The sequence below is a fragment of the Oncorhynchus masou genome, chromosome 18 (genome assembly GCF_036934945.1).
Source record: "Oncorhynchus masou masou isolate Uvic2021 chromosome 18, UVic_Omas_1.1, whole genome shotgun sequence".
In the NCBI taxonomy this organism is placed as follows: domain Eukaryota; kingdom Metazoa; phylum Chordata; class Actinopteri; order Salmoniformes; family Salmonidae; genus Oncorhynchus; species Oncorhynchus masou.
The window spans coordinates 57,511,325-57,525,577 of record NC_088229.1 but is presented as its reverse complement, the minus strand read 5'-3'; the positions used below and the strand labels follow the sequence as shown (position 1 = coordinate 57,525,577).

Below are 14,253 nucleotides of genomic sequence, written 5' to 3'. Positions count from 1 at the left end.
ACTCAAGTCAAGTCAAAGTAAATAATATATTCCTGTATTTAATTTTCAATTTTTTTTCTAAATTTTCTAAACCCCCCATGCTTGGATGCCATGCTTTCTTGATAGTACAGACCTGCTGTCCGAACCAAGGCATTAGTTATTAAGCTACCCAGTGAGCACACACCTGGAAGAAAGCACAGGGTTCAAGTGCAAGAAGTTTTCTGAGTTGATATGTGATCAACTATTGCATGTTCTCACACACTCTGTTAATATTTATCATTTGATCCATTCTTGTGTTTCCTCACCTTTCGCAATCATACTATTCATTTGTGACGATATGTACAGTATTTCATTTAACAGCAGAATGCATAGCTACAGCTAATCAGTTGCTCTATCAACATTAGGGGAACAGAGATAACGGGTTAAAGCCATCCAGTCACAAAACAAAAATAACTGATACACATGAGCTTTTGAGCATAACCCCAATTACAAAATCATAAGCTTAAAAAAGGTCCAGCAGTACTATATTTCCCAACGGAAATAGCGTTTGAGTGACTAAAACATCACCCATAATACCCCCCCACCTAGATTCAAATGCTCTGAATTGACATTTTCTCTCATTTCCAACTATCAGTAAGGCTGAAGGACCAGTCTGAGTGGGTGGGGAGCTCACCTTGATTGACGGCAACTTGTGTCGTTTGGCATGTCTCTTCTGTTGTAGTTCATAGCAGCACTGACATGACAACTGAGTCGGTGTTCCAAACAGAATTCCTTCCCCCATGCTGGCCAGTAACTAGCTGTCAGTTGTCATGTCAGTGCTGCTATGAATTGCAACAGAAGAGACATGCCAAACAATGTATACATAATTATTGACATCATGGCAAGGCATGGTTTATGTACATGGTCTGGCAGTCAGCAAATGTAATTGATGAAGTCAACCCAGGCTTTTTCCGACCAGTTTCAACTGAACTATCAGATACAGATGAAAGTGAAAACCTGGAAAACCTGGAAGTATATTTGCCACAGATAAATAGGGGAAACCTATAACACCCTGCAGTAAAATTTTGACACAAGTAGTCTAGCTAGCTAGCTATGTAAACCACGTCCCACTGCCAACATGTCTTCTGCAATGATGGTTACAAGGCAGTACTTATTTAAATGGGGTATGAGAATAAGACAAATAAAATGAGAGAATAAATGTGGATGATAAACACAATTTTGACTGTTCAGGACCTTTAAAAGATGTTTTTCATTCTCTGACATTCTAACCAAAACAGAAACTCAACCTGGACCATCAGTTCTTCACCTACTTAGAAAGCCTGAAATTTTGAAGAGGTTGCTGTTTAACGCATGTTTTGTTCTCCTCGTTTCATGTTTTCACGCAATCTGCCTGATGCACTTGAACCGGTCTCCAGGCCGCCGACCATCGGCCACATAACAGTATGAATGTAATGTAGGTATGCATGTGCAGTTTGTCCCTTTCTATGTGTCCAGTATACACAGTGAGCGTAAAAGGGTGTGCTCAGTCTTTCATGAAGAAACATGTACATCCTTCCTTTGATTACAACAGAGTTGCTATTTAAACTTGTACAATAATACGATATGGTAAACTCGTCTACGTACAATTGAACAGTGATAAAAGTAAATTGACATTGATGGGAATTGAGAACAATCAATAATATCAAAATACATTTATATATTTCATGAAATCATGTTTATCAATTGACTGAGGTTGAAACTGAAACTTCATATTTAAATTTTCTAACAGTTTGTTCACAGTCTAAATAGTTATTTTACAGTAAATTGACATAGGGTGGGATTATATACAAAACACAGAAAAGAGATTTTAGAAATCCCTGCTGTCTAAATTGGGGTGCTTTAGAGGTTAAAATGCTGTTCTGGTCGGCTCCCTCCATTGCGCTTTTTGCTGACAAAGCGACACCACAGGGTCATGAGCAGGGATAGGACCACACAAGCCAGCGCCACGGAAGCGCCCGCCCACATCACCAACTGCAACTGTCTGCATTTCTGTCAATGTCAATGCGGAATAACAAGAATCAAATATAGATCATACTACTGCCCCAAGGAAGGTATGCTTGGGGTGTGAGTTTGAAGGCAAAAAGACCTTCTCACAGATCTAAGAACCTTTAAAACCTCTTAGCAGTTCTATAGTGTTGTTGTGTATCACCTTATTTTCTTGGATTCCCCTGAGCAGGGCAAAGCTGCTGAGATGGGTGCAGGAGCACACAGTGTGGGTGGAGTTGGACATCACGGAGGCGCAGCCCTGGATTGACCAAGCCCCCTCACCATCCTCTGACCAATAAACACAGGTGGTATTCGCATCACTGGACTGGGGCACAGAGGAGATGAGACTCATGTCATTTTATGAACAGCTAAGGTCTACTGCGTGCATATCTGTTACACAAATGTTGTTGTTTTTAAAATGTCTAATAAAACCTGTTTTAAAGGGATAGTTTACTTTATTTTGAAGTTAAATCCAGAATAATCTGGCTAGCATTTTTGTATCCGTTAGTGGTGCATTTAAAAGCATGGGGACGTAAACCACATGATTTTGAACACATCGCTAACGGATACAATCCATTTCCACTAGCATTGCAACATTCCCCAAAAATTGTAGCTAGGAGATTTTAAACATTGCTAAATAACCAGCTAAAATGTTTATTTAAATAAAAAAAACCTGTTTGGAGCAAACAATCACAGTCTAGGGAAGTCAAAGATAAGCAAAAGAAGTGAACTCTCACTGTAACTGACGGTCAGCCTTTTAGAGAAACACAATTGTTACCTTCAAGTGATTGAAGGTGAGAATGATCGGTTCAGACAGGTTTGTTGTGTTGGGGTTGCTAACAGATACAGTCACCACTCTGGAGGAGAGCTGCTCGGAGCTGTTGGTCAAAGTCTGCAGACTCTTGTAGCTGAGCAAAATGGCAAACCCAAAACCTGCAAACATCATAACACAAAATCAATCCACTTAAAACATACAGAAACAAACAATATAAAACAATATAAAACAAAACCAATTCACAAATCATCAAGTATCAACCTAAAATAAAACACACACGGTACACAACATATGCACCATATACACAAAACACAAAAGCCTCCACACAAATCCTACAAGACATAAAATAAAGAAACGTATAGAAATGTCAGTAAATAATTGTCATTCAGAAACACCCAATGACTTTGTTTTTTTAAAGAAGGCTAATGCCACTGCAGCTGAGTGGGAGTGTACCTGGGAAATTCGTGTCATCTCCGATCGCCGTCTCCCAGGTGGTGTCAAGTTGGATGTTTTCATTCGTCAGTCTGACTGGTCCTCGGGGTGGTGTCCTGTCCCTCCTCACCACAACTTCTACCTCTGTTTTTCAACATAGGGACAAAAATCTACACTAAGTAGAAATCACCATTATTGAAAGAACAAGTGGTCACTTACTGGTCAATGCAAGGTTAAGTTGTGGTACCGCTGATGTTAAAGTGATGACTAAATGTGTTTTCAGTATAAGTGTTACCTGTATGGCTTGTATTTATCCTGCTCACAGTTTCTCTCAGCTGTGGAGCAATCAGTCTGATAGAGTTTTCTACTGTCCTCAGTAGCGTAGTCACTTTCCCGCTGTTACCACCTTGACCATTGGACTGGAGTTGAAGAACATCAGTGACATTGGCCAGTCCCTTTGGAAAAGACAGACAACAGAGACGTGATGTAATGTGTGTGTGTGTGTGTGTGTGTGCGCGCCCGCTTGTGTGTAGCTCAAGGAGGCAACATACTGTCAAAAGCGCCTCTCCAGTCTTTTCTGTAGCTCCAGCCAACCCAGAGGAGTTAATCAACACCAAACAGTTGTTTCTCAGGAGAGACAAGAGGCTGTCAAAACCTGGTAGAGTCTGAGAGAGACAGAAAGTACACAGAAAGAGAGAGATATAAATGAGAAGAATATGGTGAATAATCAAGATGAAGAGAGAAAATAATAATTTAAAAAAGGGGAAGAATTTACCTGTTCAGGTGTACTCGGAGTTGCAAAAGGGTCACAATTCAGCTCTAAAAGGAAAACCATGAATGCAGATGACCTCAGATTGTACAAATACAACACAATACATCAGGCCGGCCATCGCGACTGTGAAACTGGTAACTGGGTGGAGGTTTCAACAGATGGCCTCAAGATCAGTGGTCACAAGCGAAGACAACTGAGGTCAGCAGAAAATGAAAAGGTAGAACAAGCATTTCTCTCACCTTGACACTTAGATTGGTTGTTGCCGTAGGTAGTGAATCCAGGGGGACAATGACACCTGTAGCTGCCCTCCAGATTCCAGCAGGTTCCATTCTTGCCACAGGGGTATTTGTTCCCAGCCCCTATACACTCATTTACGTCTGTGTGAGAGTGAGTGAAAGAGAGAGAGTGTGAGAGAGAGAGTGTGAGAGAGAGAGTGAGAGAGAGAGTGTGCGAGAGAGAGTGAGTGAGTGAGAAAGTGGGGGAATAAGAAAGACGATGACGACATGGATGTGTCGGACAGTGACCAAACAGAGTGATACTAAAAAGACACGCAATACCCCAAAAACACAATGTGGATAAGACGTTTCAAATAATTCTGGTCAATGCATTTAGTTTTGCGGTACTGTGAGGTAGTCATAGTAAAGTGACTAACTCACCAGTACCACAACTTAACCTGACACAGAACACATCGACCCAAGGGGGTTTCTCTCACCTACACACATAGAAGTTATATCTCCTTCCTGATGGAATCCCTGGAGACAACTGCACCAGTAGCTTCCCTTCCTATTGTGACAGGTTCCCCACTGCCCACAAATATGTCTTTCCTCACCACACTCATCAATGTCTGAAAGTAGAAGAGATTAGTGGGGGGAAAAAGTGGTGGGGAGAGAGATGATGATGGTGTATGTGATGAAAATGCGAGTAACAAAAAAATACAACATTGCAATTGTCTGTATATACAATGCATTTGGAAAGTATTCAGACCCCAGACCCCCCCACCAAAACTATGTTACAGCCTTATTTTAAAATAGATTAAATTAAATCTACACAGTACCCCATAATGACAAAGTGAAAACAAAAAACAGAAATATTATTTACGTAAGTATTCAGACCCTTTGCTATGAGACTCAAAATTGAGCTCAGGGGCATCCTGTTTCATTGATCGACCTTGAGATGTTTCTACAACTTGATTGGAGTCCACCTGTGGTAAATTCAATTGATTGAACATGATTTGGAAAGGCACACACCTGTCTATATAAGGTCCCACAGTTGACGGTGCATGTCAGAGCAAAAACCAAGACATGAGGGCAAAGGAATTGTCTGTGGAGCTCCGAGACAGGATTGTGTTGAGGCACAGATCTGGGGAAGGGTACCAAAAACATTTCTGCAGCATTGAAGGTCCCCAAGAACACAGTGGCCTCAATCATTCTTAAATGGAAGAAGTTTGAACCACCAAGACTCTTATTAGAGCTGGTCACCCAGCCAAACTGAGCAATCAGGGGAGAAGGGCCTTGGTCAGGGAGGTGACCAAGAACACGATGGTCACTCTGACAGCGCTCCAGAGTACTTCTGTGGAGATGGGAGAACCTTCCAGAAGGACAACCATCTCTGCAGCATTCAACCAATCAGGCCTTTATGGTAGAGTGGCCAGGCAGTAGCCACTCCTCAATAAAATGCACAACAGCCCGCTTGGAGTTTGCTAAAAAGGCACCTAAAGGACTTTCAGACCACGAGAAACAAAATTCTCTGGTCTGATGAAATCAAGATTGAACTCTTCGGCCTGAATGCCAATCGTCACGTCTGGAGGAAACCTGTCACCATCCCTACGGTGAAGCATGGTGGTGTGTGATAAACAAATTACAAGATTATGTTTAATACTGTTTATGCATCAAATGGTTGTTTTATGCAATAGAATAGGTTTCTATTAGTACTTTCTCATGTGTCTGTGTGAACTGAGAAAACCCTCTGATGCTTAAAACGCTGATAATTTATTTATGAATGGTTTGGTGATATGTATTTCATAGAATGAGTTGGTGTTTGTACCAGGGAGAGATGGCTCATGTATGGATAATAATGAGAGGAACCTTTTCTTAGGGGTCAAACTCTGGTTTCTATACAATAACAGTCTTCACATCAAATGCTATCTGGCTGGGGGATACTCCTTTCTCATATATCAAGTCTCACCTTTTGACCCATTCCACACATCTGTTTGTCATGTAGACTAAGAGGATTTATCTTGCTATAAAATATATTTGTATGTCAGAGATCTCGGCACATCACTCAAGAGTGTTGGGTCTCCTCACTCATTATTGATTAGAATTTCCACGACAGTGGGGATGTTTTTCAGAGGCAGGGACTGGGAGACCAGTCAAGATGAATGGAGCAAAGTACAGAGAGATCCTTGATAAAAGCCTGCTCCAGAGCGCTCAGGACCTCAGAATGGGTCGAAGGTTCACATTCCAACAGGACAACAACCCTAAGCACACAGCCAAGACAATGCAGGAGTGGCTTCGGGACAAGTCTCCGAATGTGCTAGAGTGGCTCAGCCAGAGCCCGGACTTGAACCCTATCGAACATCTCTGGAGAAATCTCAAAATAACAGTGGAGCGGTGTTCCCCATCCAACCTGACAGAGCTTGAGAGGATCTGCAGAGAAGAATGGGAGAAACTTCCAAAATGCAGGTGTGCCAAGTTTGTAGCGTAATACCCAAGAAGACTTTTATCGCTGCTTATGTAAATTGGATATTTACTGTTCTTTAAATGTATATATAAATTTGCTAAAAAACAATGTTTTTGCTTTATCATTATTGGGTATTGGGTGTAGATTGAGGGGGAAAGCTATTTAATTTGCTAATTCATTGAAAATGAAATACTTCTTATTAACTTAAGTATTTACACCTGAGTCAATAATTTGTAGAGTCCCCTTTGACAGCGATTACAGCTGAGTCTTTCTGGGTAAATCTAAGAAACTTCCACACCTGGATTGTGCAACATTTGCCCATTATTCTTTTCAAAATTCTTCAAGCTCTGTCAAATTGGTTGTTGATCATTGCAAGACAACTATTTTCAGGTCTTGACATATATTTTCAAGTAGATTTAAGCCAAAACTGTCTTGGCCACTTTCACCGTTGTCTTGTAAAACAACTCCAGTGTAACAACTCCAGTGTAGATTTGGCCTTGTGTTTTAGGTTACTGTCCTGCTGAAAGGTTAATTCATTTCCCAGTGTCTGGTGGAAAACAGACAACCAGGTTTACCCCCAGGATTTGACTTAGCTTAGTTCCATTCAGTTGATTTTTTTTTACCCTGAAAACTCTTCAGTCCTTAACAATTGCAAGCCACATGATGCAGCCACCACTATGCTTGAAAATATGGAGGGCGGTACTCAGTAATGTGTTGTATTGGATTTACCCCAAACATAACACTTCATATTCAGGACAAAATGTATTTGCTTTGCCACATTCTTTTGTAGTATTACTTGCCTTGAATGATGTTTTATTCCCTACAGGCTTCCTTCTTCTCACTCTGTCAATTAGGTTAGTTTTGTGGAGTAACTAAAATGTTGTTGATCCATCCTCAGATCACAGCCATTAAACTGTCACTGTTTTAAAGCCTCATGGTGAAATCCCTGAGCGGTTTCCTTCTTCTCTGGCAACGGAGTTAGGAATGATGCCTGTATCTCTGTAGTGACTGGGTGTATTGATACAATATTTAAAGTGTTATTAATAACTTCACCATGCTCAAAGTGATATTCAACGTCATCTTTTTTTAAAATTTGTACCCATCGACCAATAGGTGGCCTTCTTTGTGAGGCATTGGAAAATCTCCCTGGACATTGTGGTTGAATCTGTTTGAATTCACTGCTCAACTGAGGCACCTTAAAGATAATTGTATATGTGGGGTAGAGATGAGGTAGTCATTCAAAAATAATGTTAAACACTATTATTACACAGAGTCAGTCCATGCAAATTCTTATGTGACTTGTTAAGCACATTTAGGATTGCCATAACAAAGGGGTTGAATACTTACAGACTTGAGACATTTCAGCTTTCATTTTTTCTTAATTTGTAAATAATTCAAAAACATCATTCCACTTTGACATTATGGGGTATTGTCTGTCGGCCAGTGACAACAAAAAAATCCAAATTTAATCCATTTTAAAATCAAGCTGTAACAACAAAATGTGCAAAACGTAAAGGGGTGTGAATACTTTCGAAAAGCAGAGGATGTTGTTCAGTAACAGAATGATTACAAGGGATATTTAGGAATAGTTGATTAAGACCGAATTCCTTCATCCAAAAGAGGATATGACTCACCAATTAAGCACTAACGCAATAGATAGATTTGTACAATTCCTGAGGTTTCTTATATGTCTTAGATATCGGACAGATAGTAAAAAAAAAAAAAAAAAAAATCATAAAGGTTTTGAACTGTCTGTTTTAGACTTTTAGGAGGTTAACAAGTAATACAATAAAAATCTTTAAAAAGTTAGGGTCAAAATTATTGACACCTCTATTATCAGAACCTTTCAGTACCTCACCTTGTGAGGATAGCGGCATTTGAAGGATCTTAGACCATTCCTCCATACAGAATCCTTCCAGATACTTGATATATCTTTTAACTGCACGTATGGACTGCCCTCTTCAATTTAAACCACAAGTTTTCAATGGGTTAGAAATGTTTCTTTTGTGGACATTAAACACATTTCTTTGTGGATTTTGATTTGTGCTTGGGGTCATTGTTTTGCTGGAAGATCCACTTGCGGCCAAGTTTCAGTCTCCTAGCGGAGGCAACCAGGTTTTTGGCCAAAAAATGAATAAGGGCTCTAGGACCAGTGGAAGCAAAATAGCCCCATAACATCAAAGATCCACCACCATATTTTATAGTAGGTAAAAGTGGTTAATTTCTGCTAATCCATTGTCATTTCCATGCCAAAACCGCCACTGTAGTGCAAGTCCACTGGTCCTGGGCCCTTGTTAAGGTCAACGGCATCATGAACTTTACCCAGTACTAAGTAATTTAACCACAAAACGGGTTGCCTCTGTCAGGAGGCTGAAACTTGGCCATAAGTGGATCTTCCACCAAGACAATAAACCTCAAGCACACATCAAAATCCACAAAGAAATGGCTAATTGGCCAAAAATATATTTTTGGAATAGCAATCCATAGTCTCTAGACTATGGATTGAAAACCTGTGGTTGGAATTGAAGAGAGCAGTCCACAAGAGCAGACTGAAGGATCTAGAAGGATTCTGTATGGAAGAATGGTCTAAGATCCCTCCCAATCTGTTCTCCAATTCCAAACATTTTAGAAAAAGACTCAGTGTCATTATCCTTGCAAGGTGCGGTATTGAAAACAGGTGTCAATTTTTACCCCTACCTTTGAGGAAAAAAGTATTACTTGTTTAACAAAATCTCCTTCTCTGAGCAATTGTACAAGTATAAAATCATATAATTTCCCAACATTTCTGAGCATACAATATAGCTCAGTATTTGAATTACGTATTTATTTTTTGCTAAATCTTTGTCAAGGGTGTCAATAATTTCAGACCTTACTATATGCTACAACATTATCATAATTTGAAAACTGACAGACAGTGGTAGCTTTTAATTATCCTGTTTTATTCATATTAGTGGCAAGGAATTAAAGCTATTATTAGTTATTAATTACATCTTAAAAACACAGTATTGACCTGTACATCCTCCATCTGCGGATGTGAAATAAGCAATCCTAGATTCGAACCCAGGATGACACTGACAGTGGTAGCTACCAAGGGTGTTGAAGCAAGTAGAATGGTTCCCACAGCTGGAGGGATCTTCTACACACTCATCTGTATCTACATAACACCAAGTAAGTATCTGAGGTTAGGACAGATGTTAGGTATTAGTCAGTTAGTTGGTTGGCTTGAAATGAGTGAGAATAGTTTCAGCAAATGAACAGTGAATGCATTCTTTTAGACATCATCATTCTCACTCTAACCTCTTGGTAAGTCTGAATTCTAAACTTTTATCCTAGATGTGAACCTGTAAAAAGGCACCCGTTAAATTCAAACAGATAGAGATGAAAGAAACAATACTCTGCTGTCTACACTTGCCATTCAAATGCAGTGATCTTTTTCATCACCAGGGTAAAATCAGTTGATCTTACCAGAACAGCCACTTCCAATGTTAGAAATCTTATACCCTGTTTGACAGAGTGGAGGATATATCCCTTCCAAAGGTAGGGCCAGGTAGAGACCTGTAGGGGGAAAAAAAGACAAGAAATATCAGGACATAAACAAATGATGCCTCTATATACATGCAAGCCTATCCTTTAGACCAGTGCAGTCATGCCATTGGGTAGCGTCAAATTACAAACAAACAGATATTCTCTCAATCTCTGAGACGCCCTCATCTTTATTTCAGGCAACAACAAAAAAACTCCTACAGTTGAAAGGCCCTCCAGTACCATAGGGAAATGAGCTAACTCACCAAGAATCCAGACGCATAAATTCACTCCCATTACAAAGGCAGTTTGTCGTTTGTCGATTAACTGTGCGGGAAGTGTAACTGACAGAGTAGTACTTCAACACGGTCACGTTATTCTCTCTGCAAATGTCTCCCTTTTGTTACTTTTCTCAACACCGTCATCTGAAGAGATTTCATCTTGAAGTAGAAAATGGAAGTCACGATATCAGTTCTTCTCGTCATCTCCACCTCCTCTATCAGTGATGGGGAAAGAGATAAATGGGTAAAAATTAATCCAGTCAAAGACATCTCAAACATTAAGAGCTTTAGCGTGTCACCCTACGTAAGGAATACAAAATCAGCCACTTTAAAAGATGCATTCTTCCCTCTCATTTCCCCCCTAAATAAAACAAAAAACACAACTTGCAAAACTATGCATCATCCCAAACCTTGTTGTGTAATCAGAATGACACATTCAATAAACTAAAACAGAATCTCTCAGTACTGGCTAAAACACACGTCACACAAGATAGTGAGCGATAATGAAGATTCCGGTACATAGCTGTCTAAATACTTGCAATTCAATGCCTCTCCGCCCCCTCAGCTCAACCAAAGTCACAATTTCATTTGATGACATAACATTAGTGGAAATATACTTACCTTGAAATTGCATCACAAAAAACAATCACATTAATGACAACTTAGGGTTTCATCTGAGGTGACAACCTTTATTGAAATTTCTTTGTTGAAAAAAAAATATATATATACAAGTGTATAACATTGATGGACAAAACATTTTAGTGCATAATTTAGACTGAATGACCGTATTGGCTGATGGACATAGCGCATTATAATTTTAAGAACATAACATGCAAAACAAAAATCACTCCCATGAAGTGTAAAACCACTGAACAGACAAAGGAGGCTCTCATATAAATAAAAAATGAAACATTTTCTTCAAATATAAAAAGTAATTTACAGGACTGATAAAAACCTCAGAATTAAAATGACTAAAGTAAACAATTGATAAATTATTCAGTAAGCTTTGTCAGTTAAATTGAGGCACTTGCGTGCGTGAGTATTGAGGACTATTAATCTACACCCAACCGAGGGTTGATGCAGACAGGAGAGCAGTGTTTCAATTAACCTACATTACCACCACCCAACACCTCATGTCAATCTAGAAATCCATACTAACTAGGACCAATGGTGAAAGCTTGGGTCTATACAGTAGATCACCCTCTGATTGTCCTTTAATAATATAGTTCACAGTCTACTAATGTATAGTGGTCTATCTTGTTCTAAAGGGCCCGCACCTCCCACAGCAGGATCTCATTGTAGGCAACGGTAAAGAGGAGTTTCCCTGAGGGGGAGAATCGACAGGTCTGCAATGAGTCACTGTGGTGGAGGAAGTCCTGGAACCTACCACTGGATGATTTGATGAGCTTCAGCACTCGCTCTGAGAGATAGAGAGAGAGAGAGAGAGAGAGAGAGAGAGAGAAAAACACACAGCAGCTTCATGCAACCTATTTGCATACATACAGAATGTGTCATTGAGTACAGTACTGTGCAGAGAGACACACATGCTGGTGATTTGTCAAACTGATGCTGTATTGTAAATTCGAAAATACCAAGCAAGCCTGTGCCAAGCTGGTCTGCTTTTGATGGGTTTTTATTGTAGTTTACTTTAATGCTTCATTTCTTGCTAGCAAAAAAAGTGCTTTTTACAACACAAAACACAACAGTCACATTGTAAAACTGAAATGAGAGAGGTAGAAGAGAAGTGACATGCACCTTTTGAGCCCACCGCTATGAGGCGACCCTTGGAGGAGAGGCTGAAGCACATGGCCCAATGGGACAGGGCAATCTTCTTTATGACCCGTTTCTTAGCCAGGCTGTAGAAGGACAGCTCTCTCTCCACTCCATAGCCTGTGTACACCACCAGGCCAGGGTCTATGGGGCTGAAAGCAGCCAGGCTGGGAGGAAGGCTGTCTGACGCCTGATGAAGACAGAGAAAGGGAGAGAGGACTTTTTAAAAACACAGAAATGTTCACGGTAAAACCATTCCATGCTTGCAAGGTTGAGAAAGGGTTTTCAATTAAAAAACAGCCATTGACTGATATCACGTCTCATCTTGCACTTCACGTCAGGGCCGATTCAGACTTTTTTTTTTAGCCGTTCTGATTGAAGCTCTTCTCAGTATTTAGTATTCAGACCAACCCTATGCACATGCGCAATGAGGGTTTGCAGGTATGGCTCCCTTGCAAGCACTGAATAAATGTAATTCAAATCACAGAAAACACACCCCATTTCCCAGTGTAGTATAAAATGTTTTTAATTTTTTTAAATATACTTTTTAAAATTTTATACTTCATTGTGGGAAATTAAATACCTGTCATCTTGATATGCTTACCAGTTTGCTTCCATGACTGGTTTCACATTAGTCTCCAGCGAACAGAAGGAAAAATCATCTAAAACTATTGCTATTTGTATTTTACAATCCCCTTCTCCAAACAGATTACTAATTTACCTAACTCTTATCAATAGCTCTTATCAATTTGTAAATGAAATTGCATGGAGAGCAGTGTGTTATTTCAAATCATTTCTATTTAAAAAAATCCACTTGGAACAAACAGGTAAACTCAAACTTATTTATGATTTCCATATCTGTAGACATACCTCTGCCACACCTTAAATTTCTGTGATCTACCCCCCAAAGAAATACCTTGCTGGGACATGCATTTCCCCATGCTTAATAGGTGCAATATGCAGTAATCACACCGCCATTTCTTGGATGATAAAATTCAAATAGTTTAAACGCAGTCATTATGTAGAGAATCATTGTACCAGCTAATCCACTGTGAAATCTATTTTCTATAACCAAAAATATTGTAATTTCATCTGTTTGAAGCTGGTGTACAAAACCGAAATGAAAAGATGAAAAAACTATACTTAAGAATGGGAAGAATAGAAATTACACACATTGAACAGGTCCACCAGTTTTTAGACTCGCTTTTAACGAGAATGACAGATCTATAACTTACTTTTCTATGTGAATTTGGTCGGGTCGCCTACATATTGCAGCTTTAAGTCCAAGTTCAGAATACATAGAGAGAAAAGCGCATAAAAAGGGAATGAAGTTACATTGATGCGGACATGCATAACTTGGGTCTGAATTCCCTCTATCCTGAATACAATACTCACCTGAAAGTGCTTATCTAACAGACTGATTTCCATGCTATTTATTTTGCGTGCATGTGTGTGTATGCCCATGAAGAGAGGTTTACCTCAGGATTGGCAGGGGCTGGAAATGTGAGCCAGTCCAGGAGCTCACACTTGTCCTTCATCCAATCAGCTGCCCAAACGCTGACCCGTCTGTCTGCACTGGCAGCCAACCACATCTCATTTCCTTCAAGCCCAAATTCTTTGTACTGGTGGGCAAAATGCATGACGACACAATTCCTTCATGTAGATTCTTAGTAGCTCCTCAAAAACAGTTACACTAGTAACCTCAGAAGACGTCACACAGAAGAAGTATGTTCTAGTCATTCTATGTATACTATGGGATCGGGTCCCCCTTTTTATTCATTATAATTTGAAAGGCAAAACTGATCCTAGATCTGCACTCCTACTTAGATGTGTGAATATGGGCCCTGACCTGTTTCTTCACACACTGGATGGTAGTGATGGGTGCCCCCTTGTGGTCGCTGATGAGTCTGACGGTAAGCCCGGTTACTGGGCTGCTGACAGCCATCAGGCCGTCCCTCCCAGCAGAGAGGATCACCTGACCTGAGGGTCAGAGGTCACATATAGCCTCCGTTATATAA

The 14,253-nt window shown here is 39.9% G+C and overlaps 2 protein-coding genes across 2 annotated transcripts in view; both read right to left on the bottom strand.

Annotated features, from left to right (window-relative positions):
• Positions 1–1,053: 1,053 nt before the first annotated feature.
• Positions 1,054–10,662, bottom strand: LOC135503737 (adhesion G protein-coupled receptor E5-like). The gene is made up of 11 exons (XM_064921880.1): positions 10,451–10,662; positions 10,128–10,217; positions 4,696–4,827; positions 4,223–4,360; positions 3,987–4,030; positions 3,763–3,876; positions 3,507–3,666; positions 3,233–3,355; positions 2,783–2,937; positions 2,168–2,329; positions 1,054–2,007 (listed from the first exon to the last, which is right to left on the bottom strand). Exons 1-11 carry the CDS (start codon positions 10,479–10,481, stop codon positions 1,858–1,860), a joined length of 1,299 nt encoding a protein of 432 aa, XP_064777952.1. The 5' UTR covers positions 10,482–10,662; the 3' UTR covers positions 1,054–1,857.
• A 478-nt stretch (positions 10,663–11,140) lies between these two features.
• wdr90 (WD repeat domain 90) overlaps positions 11,141–14,253 on the bottom strand; it is a 54,790-nt gene continuing 51,677 nt past the window's right edge. The window contains 4 exon segments of the mRNA XM_064993556.1: positions 11,141–11,885; positions 12,221–12,425; positions 13,714–13,857; positions 14,085–14,215. Coding sequence (XP_064849628.1) covers positions 11,728–11,885; positions 12,221–12,425; positions 13,714–13,857; positions 14,085–14,215 — 638 coding nt within the window. The 3' untranslated portion in view covers positions 11,141–11,727.

Excerpts from the sequence above, each read along its gene's own strand:
- LOC135503737 (XM_064921880.1), bottom strand. The coding sequence starts at position 10,481 with ATGGGAGTGAATTTATGCGTCTGGATTCTTG. Across the intron at positions 4,031-4,222 it reads CAACCAATCTAAGTGTCAAG|AGCTGAATTGTGACCCTTTT; the intron begins GTGAGAGAAATG and ends TTTTCCTTTTAG. Across the intron at positions 2,330-2,782 it reads TCACCTTCAATCACTTGAAG|TCCAGTGATGCGAATACCAC; the intron begins GTAACAATTGTG and ends TCTGTGCCCCAG.